General features: G+C 43.4%; 1 protein-coding gene across 2 annotated transcripts in view; it reads right to left on the bottom strand.

Moving 5' to 3' along the window:
* ROCK1 (Rho-associated, coiled-coil containing protein kinase 1) overlaps positions 1-17,960 on the bottom strand; it is a 77,877-nt gene extending 59,917 nt beyond the window's left edge. For both annotated transcript variants that reach the window (XM_015277931.4, NM_001199448.2), the window contains exon 1: positions 17,044-17,960. In XM_015277931.4, the coding sequence (XP_015133417.2) occupies positions 17,044-17,136 (93 nt within the window). In that variant the 5' untranslated portion in view covers positions 17,137-17,960. The remainder of the gene's footprint in view (positions 1-17,043) is intronic.
* Between the last annotated feature and the right edge of the window lie 2,711 nt (positions 17,961-20,671).

Consider the following 20,671-nt stretch of genomic DNA (forward strand, 5'->3'; position numbering starts at 1 on the left):
TGATACATATCCTCCAAAGGCACGATTTTCTTTTAGATTTAAAAAACAAATCTAAGCCCAAGAGGAGAGAGAGCCAGGGCTGCCTGGACCACTGCCACTACCATGGAATCTTGTCAAAGTCTCTCCTGCCTGTCCTTACAAGGGAGCAAGGCTGAGCTTGGGCTGATTATGTTAATCTCAACAGGAGATGAGGACAAACCATATTTTAGTCACACCATATAAGCCTGTCATGAAACAAATCAGGGCACTCTTAACATTACGTCTTCTGCTCCTCCATCTCGCACTGTTTGGAGTAGCTGTCATTTAGTTTCTCTTTAAGCACAGAGCAGAACTGATGAAAGCACATTTTCTAAACAAGCAAACGAACAAACAAAACAAAACCTAACTGAAAGGCTATGTGTGAGTTGTGTCAAACTGCTAGATGATTTCTTTCCTAGACATTGTCTTATGAAAGCTCTTCTCCAGCAGCCAGTTCAAGAAAGACAATGAAAAACATACTACTCACTTGACTATCCACGTGAAAGGAGGCACTGCATTGTCTACTGGCTATAAGCAGCGGTACAAAAGCCACATCCAGCCAGTTCAGGTAATATCTATTCCTTCCGATTCATGTAAAATCTGCTTTCGTAGGACACCAAGCAAAGTAGGCTCCCAGTTCCCTAAATACTAGAAAATATCAGCAAGTGATTATACCCAAACACCACTTACTGGGCAGTATCCCCTTGAATTCAGAATTAACTTTCCCTCAGGCCTCCTCCACTTCTCTTGGCAGAAGTCCCTGCTGGACTGTAAAGCCAATTTCTGAACAACTATATGAGAACACGTACATGTACACAGTCATTTTAGAAGCAGATGCTTGTTGTCAGCCATGGCTATTTTATAATTGAATGTAATTACCTAACCTCAGAATCCATAGACTTAAGTGGAAATTAAGAAAACAGTTAAATCTTCTGTGGTATTCAAACAAAATGCACTGGCATGGAAATAACTGTCACTCAAAGTTAACTAGACTCTGAAATTGCAGCTAAGTAATTTGGTTTAGAAGATTTAAAAACAAAACAAAACAAGAATAACCACTCAAGCTTTAGGAAAGGTCTGGAAACGTGTGCATATACATTCTGTATACATCAGACATACACACATCCCAAACAGCACTTAAAAATACCCCAAAAAACTGATGTATAATTTTCATTCACATTGCATTCAAATATTCAGAGCTTCCTCCTTTGCTCCTTCCAATTTGGACATAATGTACACCAGGATGTGAACTGATTCTTTTGTTCCTTATGATTTCATAGAATCATAGAATTGCTCAGGTTGGAAAAGACTTTAAAGATCATTGAGTCCAACCACAACCTACCCATAGTACCCTAACTCTAACAACCCTCCGCTAAATCATGTCCCTGAGCACCACATCCAAATGGTTTTTAAACACATCCAGGGATGGTGACTCAACCACGTCCCTGGGGAGCCTATTCCAGTGCTTAACAACCCTTTCTGAAAAGAAGTCTTTCCTGATACACAACCTAAACTTACCCGGGCACAACTTGAGGCCATTTCCCCAGTCCTCTCTCCATTTCCATTGCCATTTCCCCATCTCTCTCTCAACCTACAAAACTGTAACAGGACAAACCTCAATCATCAAAGTTAATCTCGTTTCACTGAAAAACCTCCTAATCTGGCCATATCCTGGAAGATAACAGTCCAGTATATAAAAACTGTTTTTAAATGAATCTTCAATAAAAATGCAGGTTCAAAAATGACCATATCACTTACGATACCCCAGACTATAACTCATTTGAACATATTGCTGTTAAGGAAATAAGAGGATGCCAGAAAATTCACGTCAAACCAAACCCATCTATGAATGAGGTAACTTCTGAAAACCGAAAGAAAAGGTCATTGTTGTCCAGAAGACAAGAGGAAGAGATTAGAAGAAGAGCTGAGTGAAACAGTTTCAAATTCTCACATGCTGTTCCTTTACATAAAGGTTAACCTTAACAACTGAAAACAGTCCTCTGAAGATCCCATAGTCTGACTCACTCTGGTTCCAGACATCATGCAATAATGTGAATGTGTCAGAGAGATGTGATTTTTAATAGCCAAAATGCCAAAGACACCAACAACACTGACGGCAGTCATTCCAGTACTAGCCAGAATTTGATACGCACTTTCCAATGAGTATATTTTGTTGCTAATCACAGTACTGCTCCCTGAAAAATAAATATGTACATGTAAACTAAATATAAAAGGTACATTTTAAAAAGCATGCATCTGAATACTACAGCAACTACACGTAGCACAAGGGCAGCAGCAGTATTAGGCACTGATTTACGATAGAGACTCAAGAAGCTGTTGCAGCAAAACTGCTTTTGCCTCACTCTTGATGGCCACCAACCTCAGGATTGTAGCTGCAGATCCGTAACACCCGTCTGATTGTAAAAACGAAACTCTAAAATGAACCTCTGCCATCTTCAAGAATAAAGATTGGCTGGGAAAAATTCTACTTGAAACTAATCTGGTATTGATACGTGTACTTAAGTTATGATCCTAATTCTTTATATTACTACCATACTTAGCAAAGGAGGATTACAACCTACTTACTAAAAACTTTGCTCCATGGTTAACTCTTAATTTGGGAAGCTCTATACCAGCTGAGCAACTTCTCACCTAAAGTCATCTATCAATGGAAGAAAGCTATCATGAGATAAAACCACTGAGTATGTAAGAAATCCTACTTGCTCCCGACCACTTTGCTAATTTCTCCAGTTTGGGAGCGTTCTTAATCCAGATGCAAAATCTGAACTTGCTGTATGAAGTCTTAGGAAAGTCCTTCCAGACAATCTTCATCTTCATTGAAACATACTGAATGCAACAAAGTTAACTCTACAGGACCTTCCCACTGCATTTTATTTGTGAATTCAGTGAATTTCAATTTAAAGTTGTTAGTTAGGTATTTCCTAAGTGTTTTTCACCACAACAGTTGCAGCAGTTCATCTTTTTGTTCATTTAGGAACTAGATTTGAAGTGTAAGCATTCTGCGATTTAGTTTCCTCCATCTGTTCGTGCCACTGCACTTATCAACGGTTTCCTTCAGTTTTGGTGATTTTTTTTTTCTTGTTCAGTTTGTTTGGATGGGGTGGGGGGGAGGTGGGGAGAGGGAGGATAGGGAGTTGTTTGGGGTTTGTTTTGATTGTTTTGGGTTTTTTTCCCCATTGACCCGATCTGATATTGTTAACATAAATGATATGAAAACTGTGCTGATTACATCCTGCACTCTGCTGTCCCCTCAAACAGTTGTGCACACAGTAACTACAGAGGCCAACTAGCACTGCTGAAAACAGACTGTCGCCCTGATAGTCAGGAACTTTTTTTCTAGCTTTGGTCACAAAGCCTCAACAGAAAGAGAAGAGCAAACAGCGAAACACGGTATGCATGTTTTCTCTGAAGCTTGAGATCACAGCGCGTTCGATGCCTCTTCAAAATTAACTCACTGGCACGCTGGCAGAAGGAATTATTTGCATCAAGCCTGCTATTTTGTGAATGGCGTCACAGTATCTAGAAGGAACTATGATGGGAATGTTTCTAACAACATCTGAAGTAGGAAATTCCAATTTCACAGCATTGGGAATTAAGATTCCTACTAAGCCTTCTGAAGATTCAATTGAATTTGCAGAGGTTTTTTTTATTATCATCTTACAAGAAAATGCATGACCTTTCATCATATAAATACAGAAAAGCTAATCAAGAACATACCAAACATTTTTCCTTTTAGACAACTTGCATTTAAACATCTCAAGTGATTAATGAAGCTTTCCACAAAAAGACTTTCCTGGAAACCCGTGAAATAGACTTTAAGAAGTAAAGAAGTCAAGCAGTAGCTGCATGGTACCTTGTAGAAAAACACTAAGCACTCAAAATATGATGTTGAGTACGCTTTCAGAAGAAGAATGAATTAATTACAACCTTTACTACAACCCTCAATAACTATTCAGGTGAATAAAACATTTCACTGACCCCTACCCCTCTGGAAACCGTACCAAACAGGAACGGCTTCTCATCATTCTACTGAGCACTATCAACTGAGCACTGGATGCTATGGGTTAGCAGTTACTCTTCTAAGAGTACAACCAGTACTTGCCTCAGCACCGTCAAATCTACAGCTGGGAAAAATTAGTACTTCCTTATTTTAGAAGCAGGACATAGAAACGAAAACAGTGTCTCAGTAAAAGCCTAAAGAAACTGGAAAACCCTGACAAGTCACCACAGGCCAATCAAATGACTCCAGTCCCGAAGTCATCTCTAATTATTTTCCTAATTTCTCTGCCTTATGTCCAAACCTTGTATTCATATTTGTATCTTACGGACAAGGCTTCCTTCTAAACAAAGGGTATTTTTTTTGTTCTTACCCCTTACCATCACCTCTGTTAGTGAAAACTGATTATTCCCAGCTGCACAACACAAGGTGAGCACACAAAAGCAAAAGCAAAGTCAGATATAGCAATGATGATTGGTTGATACTTCATTTACTAAGTTGGAGGAGAGAAAAAAGAAAGGATCATATGGCACACCGGCTTGATTTCAACTTTTGTCTTATTAGGCTTGACGTTTGATTGCTACTCCAGGTAGTGAAGTGGAATGACCAACTTTGCACAATCTCAAAGTCAAACGAACAGGCAGTTATTTTTTCACAACCGGGAAGAATGAGGAAATGTATGGCCAGTAAATACACCTGCTGCGAGAGTAGAAGAATTATGGTAACATGAAAGCCTAAGAATTGTCAGTAATTTCAATTCTGCCTAGACGATCTTGTCGCCTACCCAGTTATTTTCCCCTCCTCTTATCAAAATATGATTTCTAGTTGAAGAATATTGTCTCTCGATAACTCACCCCCCTTCTACATTAAGAAACCCTGCAATTCTAGAAGCAGTGTTCTGTAGAGCAGAGCACACAGGCATCTTGCCCAACTTAAGCAGAAGCTCTTTTGGTTTATACCTATTACCAATTTTTTGTGGGTTTTTTTTTTTTGTTTGTTTTGTTTTGTTTTTTGTTTTTTTTTTTTCTAGAGGAAGAAAGGAGGGTTCACTAATAAAATAGCTTATTTCTATAGCTCTAGGATGGAAAGCCATACTTCATTAAACCTGAAAGCCATTTATTTATCATGATGCAATACCAAGGCAATTAAGACCTACAGGAGATTGAGCTAAAGCTCACAATTCAGTTAGACAAAGCTGCAAGTCACTTACAGAAGAAGAGTATTATTTAACATGGTTATGAAAAAGGTTATGTTGATTTCAACTCCTATGAGAAAACAGTTAAATACACAGTGAAGACATCAGAGGACTTCTGAAAGGAATTCTTCAGAAACTGACAGTCACATTTCACTTCCCCGCCCCCACTCTTCCTAACTCATCACTTAATAAGACAAATCTTTAAATTATATGTAAAGATTTAACTCTCCTTGCAGAAGAAGGCTTACCATTTCAACAGCTTGTTTCTAACATACATCTCTCTCAGATACGTTGTTTTCTCTCAGAAAAATATAAGTAATGCAACTGGCAGGCAAGTTTTCTCGTATGCTTTAACCTCGGCAAGACAAGACATAGTTCATCTCTTTTGGTACAACTCGCCAGTCTCACAAGGCAGCCTGATCTGAAGGAAAAACCTTTAGCTGCCTATTCTGGCCAACTGTTAAATTGAAGAATCAAGTTTTCCTTCCCAGGGGAACTGCGATCAGAAATCTAGGGGAAAAAAATACTTCCCGATTTGCAAGTACAAAGTTCTAATTAATCTTTTCATTTATTCCCCTTACATGTTTGTCAAACTGAAATGAAAAAGAATATATAAAAAAATACCTCTTTTTCCCTGGAATTCCTGGTTCTCTTATTTCCCACGAACTTAGCAAGAACTTTTATTTATATGAAGGTGAACTTAGTAGGTCTGACACCGCTCCCTGCCATGTGATTAAGGAAGAGGCTGTCATGCCCAAATGGGAAAGTGAAGTCAAGAACAACACAGCCATCCAGAGTCTTCCCTGACAGTAACAGTTCAACTGCACTGTATCAGAAGGCAGAAATTTACACAGGAGTCAATTGCAGTCACAGTCCCAGAACTGCAGCAGTATAATTCCAGCACTGTAACATTCCCAACATTTTTTTTTATTCTGACATCTCCATCTATAATCTCTGATTCCATCTCAAGCCCAAACTACTGATTTTTTTTTTGTTTTGTTTTTGTATATATTGCATTAAGAAAGATAAAAAGCTTTGTTTTGAAAACCTGAAGAAATTTAAGACCTTTTGGTTTTACAAGCAAAAAGCATGACCCCGAACACTTTGGAGATGCTATGTTCAGAATTTGTACAAACAGTTTGTGGAGTATGAGCAAGGCTGAAAATAGACAAGAGCCTTTTAATGAAAGACAAAAGCTCTTCCAGGAAGCATACTAATCCGTTCTCTTCAGAGGAAGCCTCACTTCTTAATGATATCTCCAGTTCTAAATTCAGTGTACTTTAAGGGCAAGGGAGCAATAAAACCAAACACAACACACATACCTTGTATCAACAGCTAAGCTTTCACTCCACAGTCCTTAACGGACATGTCACCATTTCTACTGCTATCTACTAACGCTAGCAATGATAGTCCCAGTTTTCAAAAGTTGTTATGATAGTTGCCAATACTTGCAAAGCAAAAATTTCAGGCCCTAATAAGTTTCTAATTTGACTGGCACTATTTTCAGCATTGTACATCCACAAGCTGTTTAGAAGACAGTCTATTCTGGAAAAGAGGCTCAGAGGAGACTTTGTTGCTCTTTACAACTACCTGAAAGGTAACAAGTGATAGAACAAAAGGGAACAGTCTTAAGCTGCTCCAGAGAAGGGTCATTTTTTTCCTCAGAAAAAAAAAATTCTGAGAAATTCTTTCTCAGAAAGAGCAGTGAGGCAGTGGCACAGGCTGCCCAGGGAGGTGGGGGAGTCACTGCCCCTGGAGGTGTTAAGAAACGTGTGGGTGTGGCACTGAGGGATATTATGGTTAGTGGGCATGGTGGAGATGAGTTCACTGTTGGACTAGATGATCTTAGAGGTCTTTTCCAACCTCAGTGATTCTATGAAAAGAGGGTATACAGTAGTAAGTTACACTCTTTACACTATGACTTCTGTTATTCAGAATGTGAGTGGTCCCCAGGTCAGCACAAACCACATCATTGGGTTGCTGACAATAGTTTGTTCAACTGCCAATGAACGTAGCAGTAAGCGGAGTGAAAGGAAGGAGACAACAGCTCACAGAATATGTATTAGAGAGCAACAAGGTAACAGCTAGGCAGATGGAAGCAGCAGAAAAACCTTTTCTCTTTGCAAAGTGAGGATAAATTCCCTCAGCTTAACACTGAGAGGATCACTTGTGCATCTACAACTCAACTGAAATGATTTTCTAAGAATTGGTGCAACAAAACATCAGTATAGTCAGATTTCATAACAAATAAAGGCTCATGAAGAAATTTCATACATTTCCACTTCTAGCACCAATAGCAGCATCTAACATAAATACACAAGGTGCTACTATTACTTTACTTTCAACAACATCTCCACATCCTGCCTCACGTGTTCTGTGCACCCTGGTATCCGTGATAAAGGCATGGGGCAAGCAAAACCAACACAAACTGTGCTACCTTTCCAGCCCTCTCCTACCTGAAGAATCTTCCCCATCTGACCTCTACCATCATCTGGCTGGAGAGGTTTTCGCCCCCTCATAAGATAGAGTCAAATGTGTTCTAAATATCAAGAGTAGAATAAGCATGCTGGACTCTGTCACCTACACTGCAGAAGATAGCACTTTTGCACTGACAGCTCACAACAGTCACAGCATCATAGAATGGCTTGGGTTGGAAGGGACCTCAAGGATCATCAAGCTCCAACCCCCAAGCTGCAAGCAGGGCTGTCAACCTCCATATCTAACACTAGAACAGGCTGCCCAGGGCACCCATCCAACCTGGCCTTGAACACCTTCAGGGACAGGGCATCCACAACTTCTCTGGTCAGCCTCCCTTCCCTCTGCCTATCCCCCAAAGGAAGGCTCCTGCCCGCCAGTACTGAAGTCCTTCCTAACCTCCCTCATTGCTTGCCAGATACTAGAGTATAAGTTCGTTATCAGAACAGCCATATCCAAGCCATGGCCTACATGTGGTGTGGTCCAGCCCAGCTGGCAGTGCAGGCACCTCCAACTCCATGCCATCATGGCAGCAGCTCTTCCCGCCAAGCAGTTCAGCCCTCAGCACCACCTGAACCTCAGTACACCGTAAGCCCCATCTGGGCTGAATGAAACCAGGGCACAGACGGCAGCACGGTGCCAGCTCAAGTCGTGGCCAGTAAAGTTATGCACTTTGATACCCTGGCTAAACACAGCCCTGTGAACAGCAAAGAAGATGCCACCCTGCTTTCCATTTTGATTAAGGAATTTGAGAATAGGTTTTAAGACTGTCAAAAAAAAAAAAAAATATTTTTTGTTTATTTATGACCCCATATGCAGTCAACATAAAATACATTACTTATGAATTTTCAAATGAAATGTGTAGAGTTACCATTAAACATGTGACCATGTCCCTCTATCAGATTTCTACGAGCCCTCTCTTACCAGAGACAAATACCCCTCACTTCACAGCCACGCCTCATTCACATCACCACTTTTTGACAATATTTGTTAACAGCTGTTTTTAAAGATGAAGTACAGGAAGAGTAAAAACTAATCAAAAATCTCTGCCAAGCACCTTGAGAGCTCACTGTGAATGGCAGCCACTGCCATCAAACCAGAGTGATGTGTTAATTTCACAAAAGCAAGGGTGCACATCCCACTAGTTTTATGGCTTTACTGCTCTACTTTTATATGTTTTAATAAAAAGCATGAAAATTAAAATGTTCTGTTACTTTCTATACATTGACTGTAGTATATATTTAATGAGGGCTGCTCCAAAAGTAACACCTCATATTTTATGATGGTGGTGGTAAGGCAGTAAAGGTACTTTCCCACCTACATCCTGTTACATGTTGTTGCCATGTGACAGATGGCAGCAGAGGGGCAGTCTGACAGAATGACATCTGACATGGAAGTGCGTATGAAACAAGGGTATGTCACTCAATTCCTCCACGCAGATAAAAAAGCACCCACTGACGCTCGCTGAATGTCTGTAGAGACCAACCAATGGATGTGAGCACAGTGAGGCAGTGGGCGGTGCATTTCAGCTGCAGTGACTGTGGTTCACCAACACTGGTGCAGATTGTTACAAGCGTGGCATGCAAGCTCTTGCTCATCACTGCTGTAAACTTAGAGCTAATGGTGGTGACTGTGCTGAAAAAGAACGTTTTGTAGCTGAGAATGTGTTCTATCAAACAGTGCTATTGTGCTCTTTGTATTGGTTGCTGTTTCCCTGGAAACAACTAGGAGGCACTACTTTTGGAGCAACCTTCGTATATGCACCTGAAGACAACTCCTCTTTACTCAGTGCAGCCCAGGCTAGCCAAAAGGTTGGACACCTATCTATCAGAGCAAGCCATCAAATTTCTTCTTCTCTCTCCAACAGGAAAATTCTGCATCTGATATATCTCATCTGCCATCACAAATTAAACTCATCGAGCTTACCAGCTGTCCTGGTTTCAGCCTAAACAGCACACCAATGTTTGGTTGCTGCTGTGTGATGGAGGCACACCCAGGGCTGGGCCACTCCACAGGGCAGAGCCACCACCTCCACAGCACAACAGCAGGGGCAGGGCAGAGCCAGCACAGGTGCCAGAATAAGGCCAGTGTCATTCCATACCACGCGACACCACACAGAACCCTAAAGGTGTGGGCAGGTGACCGGGCCAGCTGCTTCTCTCCAGGCAGGCTGTGCAGCATCAGTCAGCAGGTGGCAAGTAATTGCACTGCAGCTATATACACTGGTATCAGTGCATTTCTGCTTCCATTTTATCTTCTGTCTTAGTAAATAGTTTTTATCTCAAACCACTAGCTCTTGTTCCCAATTCTCTCCTCCATCCCACCCAGCAGCAGCAAGCTCATGGCTGCGTGGTCCTGAGCTGCAGCCAGCCTAACAGTAACTTTCACCCCAGTTAACTTAGTTGCTCTTATGCATAAAACCTTCAAATCTACAACTGATAACATGCAGGAAGTTTCTTCTGCTTCTTTGAGGCAGATCACTTCTGAAAGGTAAAGATTCAGGCTGCAGAGGCTTACTGACCCTGTTAACAAGGCTAAAGCACTCAGAGAACTACACATCAATTTCAATAAATGACAACTTGGTCTCAGTGAATTTTATTCTCCACCACAGAGCATCAACTGAGTGATGATACTGCTGAGAAACAGCAAACTGCAGATTGCCCAGAGATGCCAAAGTCCCCATCCCTGCAGAGCCAAAAGCCACCTGGCTGCTGTTGTGGGCAGGTGGCAGGCGCAGGGGGTGGCACCAGACGTCACCTCCAACCCCAACCCTTCTGGGAAGTCATGTATCTGGTCCTCAGTGAAACAACACTTCCACTGCATACACAGCATTAAAATACTGAAGAGACTGACATGTAAATCACATTCCAAACTAACCAACTGGGAAAATGGAAACAGGCTAGCTCGTTTTTAGATTTCTTTAAAAGTTTCTATATAAAACAGGAGCATAGAAAATGAGCTTGAGATCTTCCTTTTCTTTAAAACTTAAGCCTAGTATCCATCCTTCACCACCATGAAACAAACGTCCTGATGATCTTTCCTTCCCTCACACCTTCTCATTTGAAACAGCTACTGCAGCTATCACACAAATCCTGCTTAGCCATCTCCCAGCACACAGCTTTCTCTAACACTAAAACAGGGAAATACTGCCTATTTGAAATCTCCAGCTGAAAAGAGAAGCTTCTAACCTTTCCTTCTTTGGATAGTACAGAGTAGATGCGAGGGCCTTAGATTTGGGTAGTCAGGCCTTTCTTCTGCCATTATTTATTTGCTAAAGAAGAAACCCAACCTCTGGAGAAACAGTATTTTCACAGCAGTCAGTGACTACACAGCTGAAACACTGAAATCAACAGCTGGATTTAAGTTACAGCCTGTAATAAAGAGATTTTAAGTACTGTCCCCATGACATTGCATTGTATAAATATTTACAGGGAGTGGCAATCTCTCAGTAAGCTAAAAACAATGAGTTACAAGATTTTGTGTATCAGAATAGACTTTGACCTGTGCTTTAATGAGAACGTGGTACAGATCCTGCAGCAATTCTCCCTCAGCAATATGGGAGGCAAACTGGACTGAGCAACTGCTGCTAGTCCAGATCATCTCTAGACTCTTGCAACTAAAGATAGACCTCAATGCGATGCCACAACACAGGCAAGGCTGCTTGGATATCCATCCACACCAAAAACCTCAAAAAAAAAAAAACCCAACAACCTGACTAAAGACACACTATAGGAGAACAGATTGTCTCAGCACAGCGAGACACCAAGATCTCCATGGCACTTCTCCTTTTCACAAAGATCACGTTTCAGCTCTTGTTCAACCCCTGTTTATCAGGGTGTACGTTTCAGCAGACTACCAGGGAAGATAGTACTATTTGTACTTGTTTTATACCAGCTATAACTGGGTGTTGTCTGGATAGTGCTTACAAGTTGTACCAATATTGTCTCATCAGCCTTCTGGCTTTATTTCCTCTTGAATGACTGAACAAATTAAGGCAGAGGCAGAATAGTTTTCAACCATTTTATTCTTCAAAGAAGGAAGTTCAGCTTTCCACTATCTCCACTGACAACTGCAATTTCTTGATGACAAAGGAGTTTTGATAAATAGCATCAAGTTCAGAAGCAGCAGTTTTTTAAATACATGTTTTGGAACCTCTCAAATTCAGGAGAAGCATCCTGTGTTGAGATGAACATCTCAGTATTCCTCAGCGAGAGACCTAAAAACAACCACTTTGTTTTCAGATAGTGTTGAAGTACGTCCTAAGGAATGTGGTAACAGCAACTATGAGGCTACCAATATCACCTGGCTGTAGAGCTTCTAAATATTTATTACATTCTCAATGAGCAGCTCCCAAGCCTATCATCTTCCTCAAAAAAGTAAGACTTCCAGACCTGCAGTTTGTCCAATGAACTAATTCCATGTGTTTCCATCTTCCTTTCCACCACCTCCAAGAAATGAAAATACTCCGCAGTTGCCAGGGAAAGAATTTTGTTTACAAACGTTATTACTCCAGAAGAGCATTTACAATCCATTACAATCACAGAATCACAGAATGGCCTGGGTTGGAAGGGACCTCAAGGATCATGAATCTCCAACCCCTCTGCTGGGCAGGGCCACCAACCTCCCCATTTACTAGACCAGGTTGCCCAGGGCCCCATCCAACCTGGCCTTGGACACCTCCAGGGAGTTTAGGGGTGTTTCTTCTTTCCCATTCCTCTTGCTGAAACACATCTTAACATTATCCTTCCATTATCATTCTTGATTAAAATTGAGAATAGGAAAAAAACTACATGCCCACAGTCTCTATAGTTTGACAAGCAGAGAAACTGGCTAAGTTTCTTCTATAAAATGTACCATACACTGTGAACAAAATGCTAACATTTTGACAGCCCCATTGTTTTTGCTGTTGCTCTCTAGAGGTCTGCATAACAGTAAGAAGACTCCTAGAAGGTGCAACCTGAAACACAAATCCACCAAGTTATTGTCTTTCCAAAGCCAACTTACAGTTGCACTCTACCTTAACAAAGGTATAATGTATTTATCATTGATCTCACATCAACCCGTATGTCTTAATTCATAGATGTAAGAAGGCAGTATTAACCCACAATTACAGCTAGTTTTAGACATTAGCTTGGACATATTGCAGACCCAGAATTCTACATGAGCCAGAAGTCTCACTTTAGATCCTAGTGAACAATAAACCTACCAGATCAAAACAGCTGTAGAGACACGCCCTAGGAGGTTTTGTCAGTGCTGACATTCCACCTTACCCTGAACTACCTGCAGACTACTTACAGCATTCTGGAGTTGATCTGAAAACGTCCAAACCCTGCTTCTTCTGTGCAGGAGCTTCATCAGCAACAGAGAAAGCTTCTCAGCATTTAACCACTCAGATTCTAACAGCGTGGTTTCAGAAGTTATTTTCAAGAGGTTTTTTTTTAAAGCTAAGACCTTCTGAAGTGAACGTACTTTGACTTGCATTCTTTTTTCGTAATTTATTTAACAAATCTCTAGCTACGTCTCCAGAAGGGCTTTCTAACAATCTTTAAGCAGTGGAGAAAAGGAAGGTCTAGTAACAGTACAGATTTAAAACTCCAAATCCCAGAGTGGAGAAAATCTCACCTTTTCCTACATAGGGCAGATAAATATGACTTCACCCGGCCACATATTAGTTAGACATAGGAAAAGGTCTGCACTTGTGTATCTTTGGTATAACAAAAATTGAAAGCTCTTGAGACTAAATAAACCAAGTTTGTCATACACAGTTTTCACCATTATCAGTTAATTTGAACCCAACCTGCTGAACAGCTGATAGACCTGATATTCTTAAGACTGAGAACATTGAAAAAGTCTTCATTGCCTACTCAGGTAGGTGACTGAATATTGGAGTTACTCAAGCACACACATAAAATGCAGACTCTTTGGGGGTATTTATCAGAGCAAAGACAGCCCCAAAAAGCATTTTCATGAACATTTACTTTTCAAATCAATCACAAGCACAGGCTGCCTCAGGTCAACAAGCCCTTTATCCATGCACAAATTATAGCTCTCCCTCCCTGCTCTCCAAAAACCGGGAGCACGTGAACTCCAAGGATTTAATTGGGAACACGGAGATGAAAGAAACCTGGTTTTATTCCAAAGCTGTTGGAAAACCATGCACAGAGAATACTGCATTTTATTGCTTAATAACATTAATGGAATAATGAGCTCAAGATAAGGAACAGTTATTTACACTGCCCTTAACTCTATTTATCACAGCCATGGTGCTCCCAGTACCTGGTTATCACACACCCTCGTACAAAGGCTGTAAAGCAGTCACACATCTTTGCAAGACTAAAAATCCTAAGGCCTGATTTTGAGAAAAGCCCTACATGATGCTGTAGCACATACTTTACAAAGAATGCAGGCTCTGGCCTCCTCATGGCTCACTGGAAATGACCCTGTCTGTGCTTTCCCAGCCCAGTACTAAATCAACTACATGGAAACTGCAAAGATGCAAATTTAGTTATGGACAGTTGCAACTTGGAGTCAGTTTTTAAACTCTGCTTTTATTACAGTTGCTTATTTTTCCCCATTTTCTCTTATTCCCTTCTCCCTCCTATGCCTCAGCTTTGTGAATTTCCTTCCTGTGTCATGTACAGTGAAGTTCCATAGTTCCCAGTCTGCCTTTTCTGCCAGCTCTGTTGTCACAACTCTTCTCCCACACCTTCCTGAACCCATAACACACCTTCCTTTGTATCAGGCCTTCCCCCACCTCTTCCTCCAGACACATTATTGTTCTAATACTAGCACACATATAGATTTAGGATACTTCCAGCACAAAGAAACTACCTTGGGACATCCACACAGACACAAAAAAATCACAGAACTGCTGTTCAGGTTACTCCATATCTACCTCCTACTGTAGAAGAACTACAGACTGATCAGGGACTAAGAAGGGCAACATAAGTTTCTTCAAACGAAAGAAACTCCAGCATTTTTAAGCCTACACGTCTCAAATACTGGAAGCTGAATTAAAAGCATCTGTACAATAGATGATTAAGAGTTAGATAATACCATTGATGAGAAAATGTGAAAACACTAAATGACACCAATTTATGTCTTTTCTCAAAAGAACTAAAGGTTTTAACAGGTATCATAAAAATGGATAAACTTTTTTTGGATCAAGTCTGATCATAAAAAACAGTATTTTTACTTACATACCAGGCCTAGAGAGCTGGCATAAGTTCCTCTAGCCTAAGGAAAAGGGCTCATCTCACAAAAGTACCTCAGGTCCAGACCAAATACACCTCAGCTTTTCCTCCTTTAAAAAATAACCATATAGGTTATGAATTTAAATATAAGCCTAGAGCTAAGAACAATGTTTGCAGTGTGAATCACACTAAGAAGAGATGTAAAGTATTTTGACTCCTTAACAAAGGGTTACATGCTCCAATTCTGAGGGAAAAAAAGCCTTGGAACTGAGGAAAGATAAAAAGAGTGATACTGTAACCAAACACAAAGTTAACCTACCAGATGATTTCTTCTGGAGCACTTCTTTAAATTGGCATTTTGTAAGACAACATTACCTATAATGAGGGTTAACAACAGTAATCCTGATGACTATACCATATGAAGCTGCTTTTAAGAGAACACTCAAATGTATGCCAAAAACCTAAGAAAACTGCTTAAAAAAAACTAACTTTAAAGGTCATTCTTAAGATCTGAGATGCAAACATATATTCCAAAACTTAACAGAAGCATGATAGGAAGCATCCCAATAAGTTCATTCCCAACCTGACTACAGCTCAGCTCCAAATAGCTATTAACGTAACTAAAATGAAAGTAAACCCTTAAACTGCTGAGATCAAATAATACAGATAAAAACTATATCAACTGCATGTTTGCTATCTGCAGCCTCTTTAGTACTACCGTGGGAAAGCCTCCATAGAAGGGCCAATGCACACACTAGCAGACTGTGTCCAGTTACTGTCCAAACTGACATGGTTGTGTACCTTTGACTTCTATCAGTAGATGCTGGGTATAAAAACATAGGATTTGACAGTGCTGGCTTAAGTCATCACAATGCAGTAAGTATATCCTAAGCATCATCTCTGTTCTCGTCAGCTGTGGTTCAGAGATTAAAGATATGTAAACTAGAACCAAAACAGTAAGTTGCCTGAAAGATGCAGCACTGTTTTCCTTTGTGGCAAAAACAAGGTCCTGCTTCGGTCCAGGGTGGCAGGTCTGACCTGTCAGCACCTCAGCATCACCAATCAGCTGAACAGAGAGCACGCTACCATGAACCCGTGCACAGTCTTTCACAGGGTTTTCATTTCTCCGCTGCTATATGCTCAAGCAAGCTACATGCTAAAAATCCACGCTACAGAGGTGGAAGAATGACTATTAAGAGCCATTCCCTCCTCCAATCCCCTCCCCCAAATGTCAGAGTTCACGCTAGGAACAAACCCCATTGACTTGTTCTCTTTGTGACAGGAGAAGGGGGAGATGGGGACCCACCTACACACTTCCGAACTTTTATCACTTCCTACATTCACTAGCTTAGCATGAAAGGGAAACAAACCCGCGCTACTTGAGGATATCTTTAGGCATAATCCAAGGATCCATCCACATCCCAAACTGGCTGGATTTGGCACATGTTTTGGTACTTTTTATAGCCAGAACTGAAGCATCACCCACTTTTGTGCAAGCAACTGTCAAACAGCATTGAGTTTATGTCAGGAAGCGTTATGCTTGCTTGCTCATGATGCAGTTACAACACTGAAAGCACCAGAGAGCAACTGAGCCATCAAGTGTGGGAAACAGGGAAACAACTAGCAGGCAGCTGTGAACCTCAGACCTAGCACAGCAACTAGTTTAGCGTGCACTTAGCTCCTCTACTTTGAATACTACCCCACCTGCAAGGGCACCTTAATCCTTCAGCTGTTATTCACGGCATTTTTCCACTGCAAACGTCAAGACGGAGAAGTCATGTTGTAGTTAAATACTGCAGCACTAAGAGAACCACAGAAACACAGAGTAACTTTTCTGGAAGGGACCTCAAAGCCCGCCCCGTGCCGTGGGCAGGTCTGCCACCCAGCAGCTCAGCTGCCCAGGGCTCCATCCAACCTGGCCTTGAGCGCCTCCAGGGATGGGGCACCACAGCTTCTCTGGGCAGCTGTGCCAGCGCCTCACTCGAAGAGGACCTCGCTCAGCGGTCAGCGGATCACACCAAAGCTATCTGCCTGCACACAGGACCGGCGCAGGGCCATGAATCAGGAGGGCAGGCGCGATGCGATGCCACCGGGCAGGGAAATAGAGGAGAGGGCCCCAGGGCCCATCGTCACCCCTCACTTACCAGCAAACAGTCCACGTTCACTTCGGATTTGGGATCCTTTAAAGTCCCGTCGATTTTTTCGAACCGAGACTCAAAACTTTCTCCCGTCGACATGTTTCCGACGATGAAAAAGCTTCCCTTATTCCAGATCAAACGTTAAAAACGACGAAAAAGGAAAACATAAAAAAAAATTAAAAAAGGAGGAAAAAAAAAAGGCAGCAAAAACAGGAACCAGCACGCACAAAAGAGAAACCGCAGAGCCTACGCAGGGCTGCGGAGCGCTTCCCGCGCAGTCCCTTCAATCACGGCGGTCTCCGGGCGAGTCCCCACGCCGCGCCGAGGGAGGAGAGGGCCGCGGGCGCTCCCGCCGCTCACAGCCCCGCCGCGGCTCTCCGCGCCCTCCCGCCTCCGCGCGGGCCCCCGCGCCGCAGCGGCCTCATTCCCGCGGCCGGGCAGCCGCGCTGGCAGCAGCGTAGCGGTTCCTCCTTCTCGCCCTGCAGCAGCGGCCGGGTCCGGGAAGCCCGAAGAAGCGACGACGAACCGAGGAGGGGGGGGGAGGTGAGAGAGGCGCAGCGCGAAGCAAAACGACCCACAAGGCAGGACAGCCCTCCCGGCGCCGCGCCTCAGTGCCTCGGGCTCGCTCCGTCCATGGGCGCAGGTAGCGCGGGGCACGCTGCCCCCCTCCTGGGCCGTGCCAGCAGCGCCCCGCGGGAGCGCTTCAGCGGCGGAGAGGCGATAACGGCATCTTCCTTCCTCTTCTTCCTCGCCGCTCGCCGCCGCTCCTCAACCTGCCGCAGCCCGGACCGCCCCGGGACCGAGCGGCGTGAGAGGCAGGAAGGAAGGAGGCGGCTCAAGGGGAGGGCAGAGCGCGAGGTCCGGCTGCGAGGGGAGCAGCGAACGGCACCAACATGTCCGCCTTCCTGTTTGAACAGTGAGGCGGCGGGGGGGGGGGGGGGGCGCCTGGGACGGATGCGCAGCACGCACGCGCAGGAGGGAGGAGGCGGAAGGTATGCGCGCGCGAGGCGGGGGCAGCGTTCCTTCTCCGCCGCCCAACGGTCGGTGGAAGCGCGCGCACGCCGTGCCCGCGGGGCCCGGGAAGGAGATGGGCGGGGCGCGCGGAGGGTGGGCAGGGCGCGTGCGGGGCGGTGGTGAGGGGCGGTTGGTTAGGGGAGGGGCTCCGGCACCGACGGGGTGGTGACGGGTCGTGCAGGTGGCCCTGCGCGGTGCTGCTGCCCACGGGGATGGCGCCAGGGGGTTTGGGTCAGTGAGGGCGCTGTGTGAGGGCTTAAGTCACTAGCGCTACGAGGTGTTTCCACAGACGTGACTAAGAAACAAAGAGATCCGTAGCCAAGCACTTGGGCGCGTCAGCTGTTCCAGCATGGATATTCACTGCCTGCTGTCTTTATTTATGCATAGAGAAAGAAGCGCTCCTTGCAGCCTTGGTATTAAACAGGGTAAAAACTGCCATGGAATGATGCAGAGCTTGCCATGGTGCAGTTAGGCACCCAGCAGAGTGCAGGCCCAACTCTTCACTGCATGTCAGCAGTTTTGCAAGGGAATCATAGAATGGTTCAGATTGGAAAAGACCTCTAAGATCATCTTGTTCGACCACCCACCCACCACCAGTATCACCCACAAAATCATTTCTCTCAGTGCCACACCCACACGGTTCTTGAACACCTCCAGGGGCAGTGACTGCACCACCTCCCTGGGCAGCCTGTGCCACTGCAGCACTGCTCTTTCTAAGAAGAAATTTCTTCTAATATCCAACCTGAACCTCCTCTGGCACAACTTGAGGCCATTCCCTCTCATCCTATCACTACTTATGCAGGAGAAGAGGCTGACCCCCACCCCGCCACAGCTTCCTCTCAGGGAGTTGTAGAGAGCAATAAGGTCTCCCCTGAGTCTCCTCTTCTCCAGACTGAACGATCCCAGTTCCCTCAGCCACTCTCTGTAATACTTGTGCTCCAGACCTCTCAGCTTCATTGCCCTTCTCTGAACATGTTCCAGTGCCCTTGATGTCATTCTTGTAGTGAGGGGCCTGAAAATAAATGCAGTAGTCAAAGCAAGTAGTCACTTCCTCAGTGCGCCTTGCATTGCTTTTTCAGTGACCCAGTTCCAAAACAACACTCAGAGACACCATCCCCTTGGCTTGACACCTTGGGGAATTCTCAGATAGGAGAGCTAGGCACTGGGAAGGCCTGAGCTCACACACTGTGAATGATTTTGCCATAATAGCAGTATAGCCCAGTACCTTCTCCAGTGTTCCTCATGAGGGAAGCTGCTGTGCATGTGCTCAGCTGCATGCAAACAGTATATTTTGAACACGTCCATCAGATTGAGCTTTTCTCATGAGTATGGTGGACTAAAAATGTATGTCTGTCTCAAAATGCCACAGAATTTGCGTGGGAAGAGCTTCAGCCAGTGGTCTAGGAAACTGTGAGCCCTGCTTTGAAAACATCAAGGGGAGCAAAAGAGAAAATAAATGCTAATTTTAAAAACAGTTATGGGTTAAATGTGTCTGCTGTGATAAAATGCTCATGTTGTAACTCACCAGCGTAATCAGAGAATCATCATAGAATCATAGAATGGCCTAGGTTGAAAAAGACCACAGTGATCATCGAGTTTAACCCCCCTGCTATGTGCAGGGTCGCCAACCACCAGACCAGGCTGCCCAGAGCCACATCCAGCCTGGCTTTGAATGCCTCCAGGGATGGGGCATCCCATGCAATGTAATAGATTGTACTCCAGTGAACACTCATTCACATGCTTGGCTCTTCAAATGTATTTTCACGAGCTGGACTCAGAGCATATCTTTATGATAAAGAACTTCCGTATTTCTAGCACTGCCCACTTAGAAACTATATGAAGTTCCATCCTAGATTAGCAGCTATAATGCAGTGAACACATCTTAGTTTGTTTTTGCTTCCTGATAACCTGCAAACTAAAACTGGACAATTTCTTCTTCCTGCATTTGCTGTGTCCTGTATTTTTGAATGTAGCTAGCTTTTGCTGAATGAAAGGAAATTACTCAACACACATACGACCCAGTAACACTGTGCTGATGAAGTCGGCAAGCCTGAAAAATCTTTTTTTTATTATTTTTTTTTATTTTTCTCTCTTGAAAAGTATGAAACATCTAATACTGGAGATGGAATAAGACTGTAAATCACAGCAGGTTTCAGTAGCCAAGTATTAGCTGGGCCCTCTCTGGGCAGGCGCTGTTCTCTTCATCCTCACATGAAAAAGCTAAGAACGACTGAATTAAATGTCTTGATGACTGAATTAAAAACCAAAGGCTGTCTCAATTTCTTAAGTCACCAAGTGTGTACCTTTAAGAACGCTCATAGAAAAAGAGAATAGAAAACTCACTAACTTCTGATGCAACTCTTGACTTAGAGGAGTTACACAAGGCAAAAATGAGGCTAAATCTTGCTCACCATATTCAGTCAAGTCGGTAATGTGGGATCTGCCTTCATGTTCAACCTCCTACTTAGTCAACATGAAACCTACAACAGTTAAATCGTGTTACATGAAGCCAGACTTTGGTCCACCACCCTTTTTCCTTGTTTGCCATACGGTACTGAGTCAGGTTCACCACAACTCAAGCCTTCAGGGCACCTAGCAGCACAGGCCAGTATTTCTTAAA

The sequence above is a fragment of the Gallus gallus genome, chromosome 2, assembly GCF_016699485.2.
Source record: "Gallus gallus isolate bGalGal1 chromosome 2, bGalGal1.mat.broiler.GRCg7b, whole genome shotgun sequence".
Lineage (NCBI taxonomy): Eukaryota > Metazoa > Chordata > Aves > Galliformes > Phasianidae > Gallus > Gallus gallus.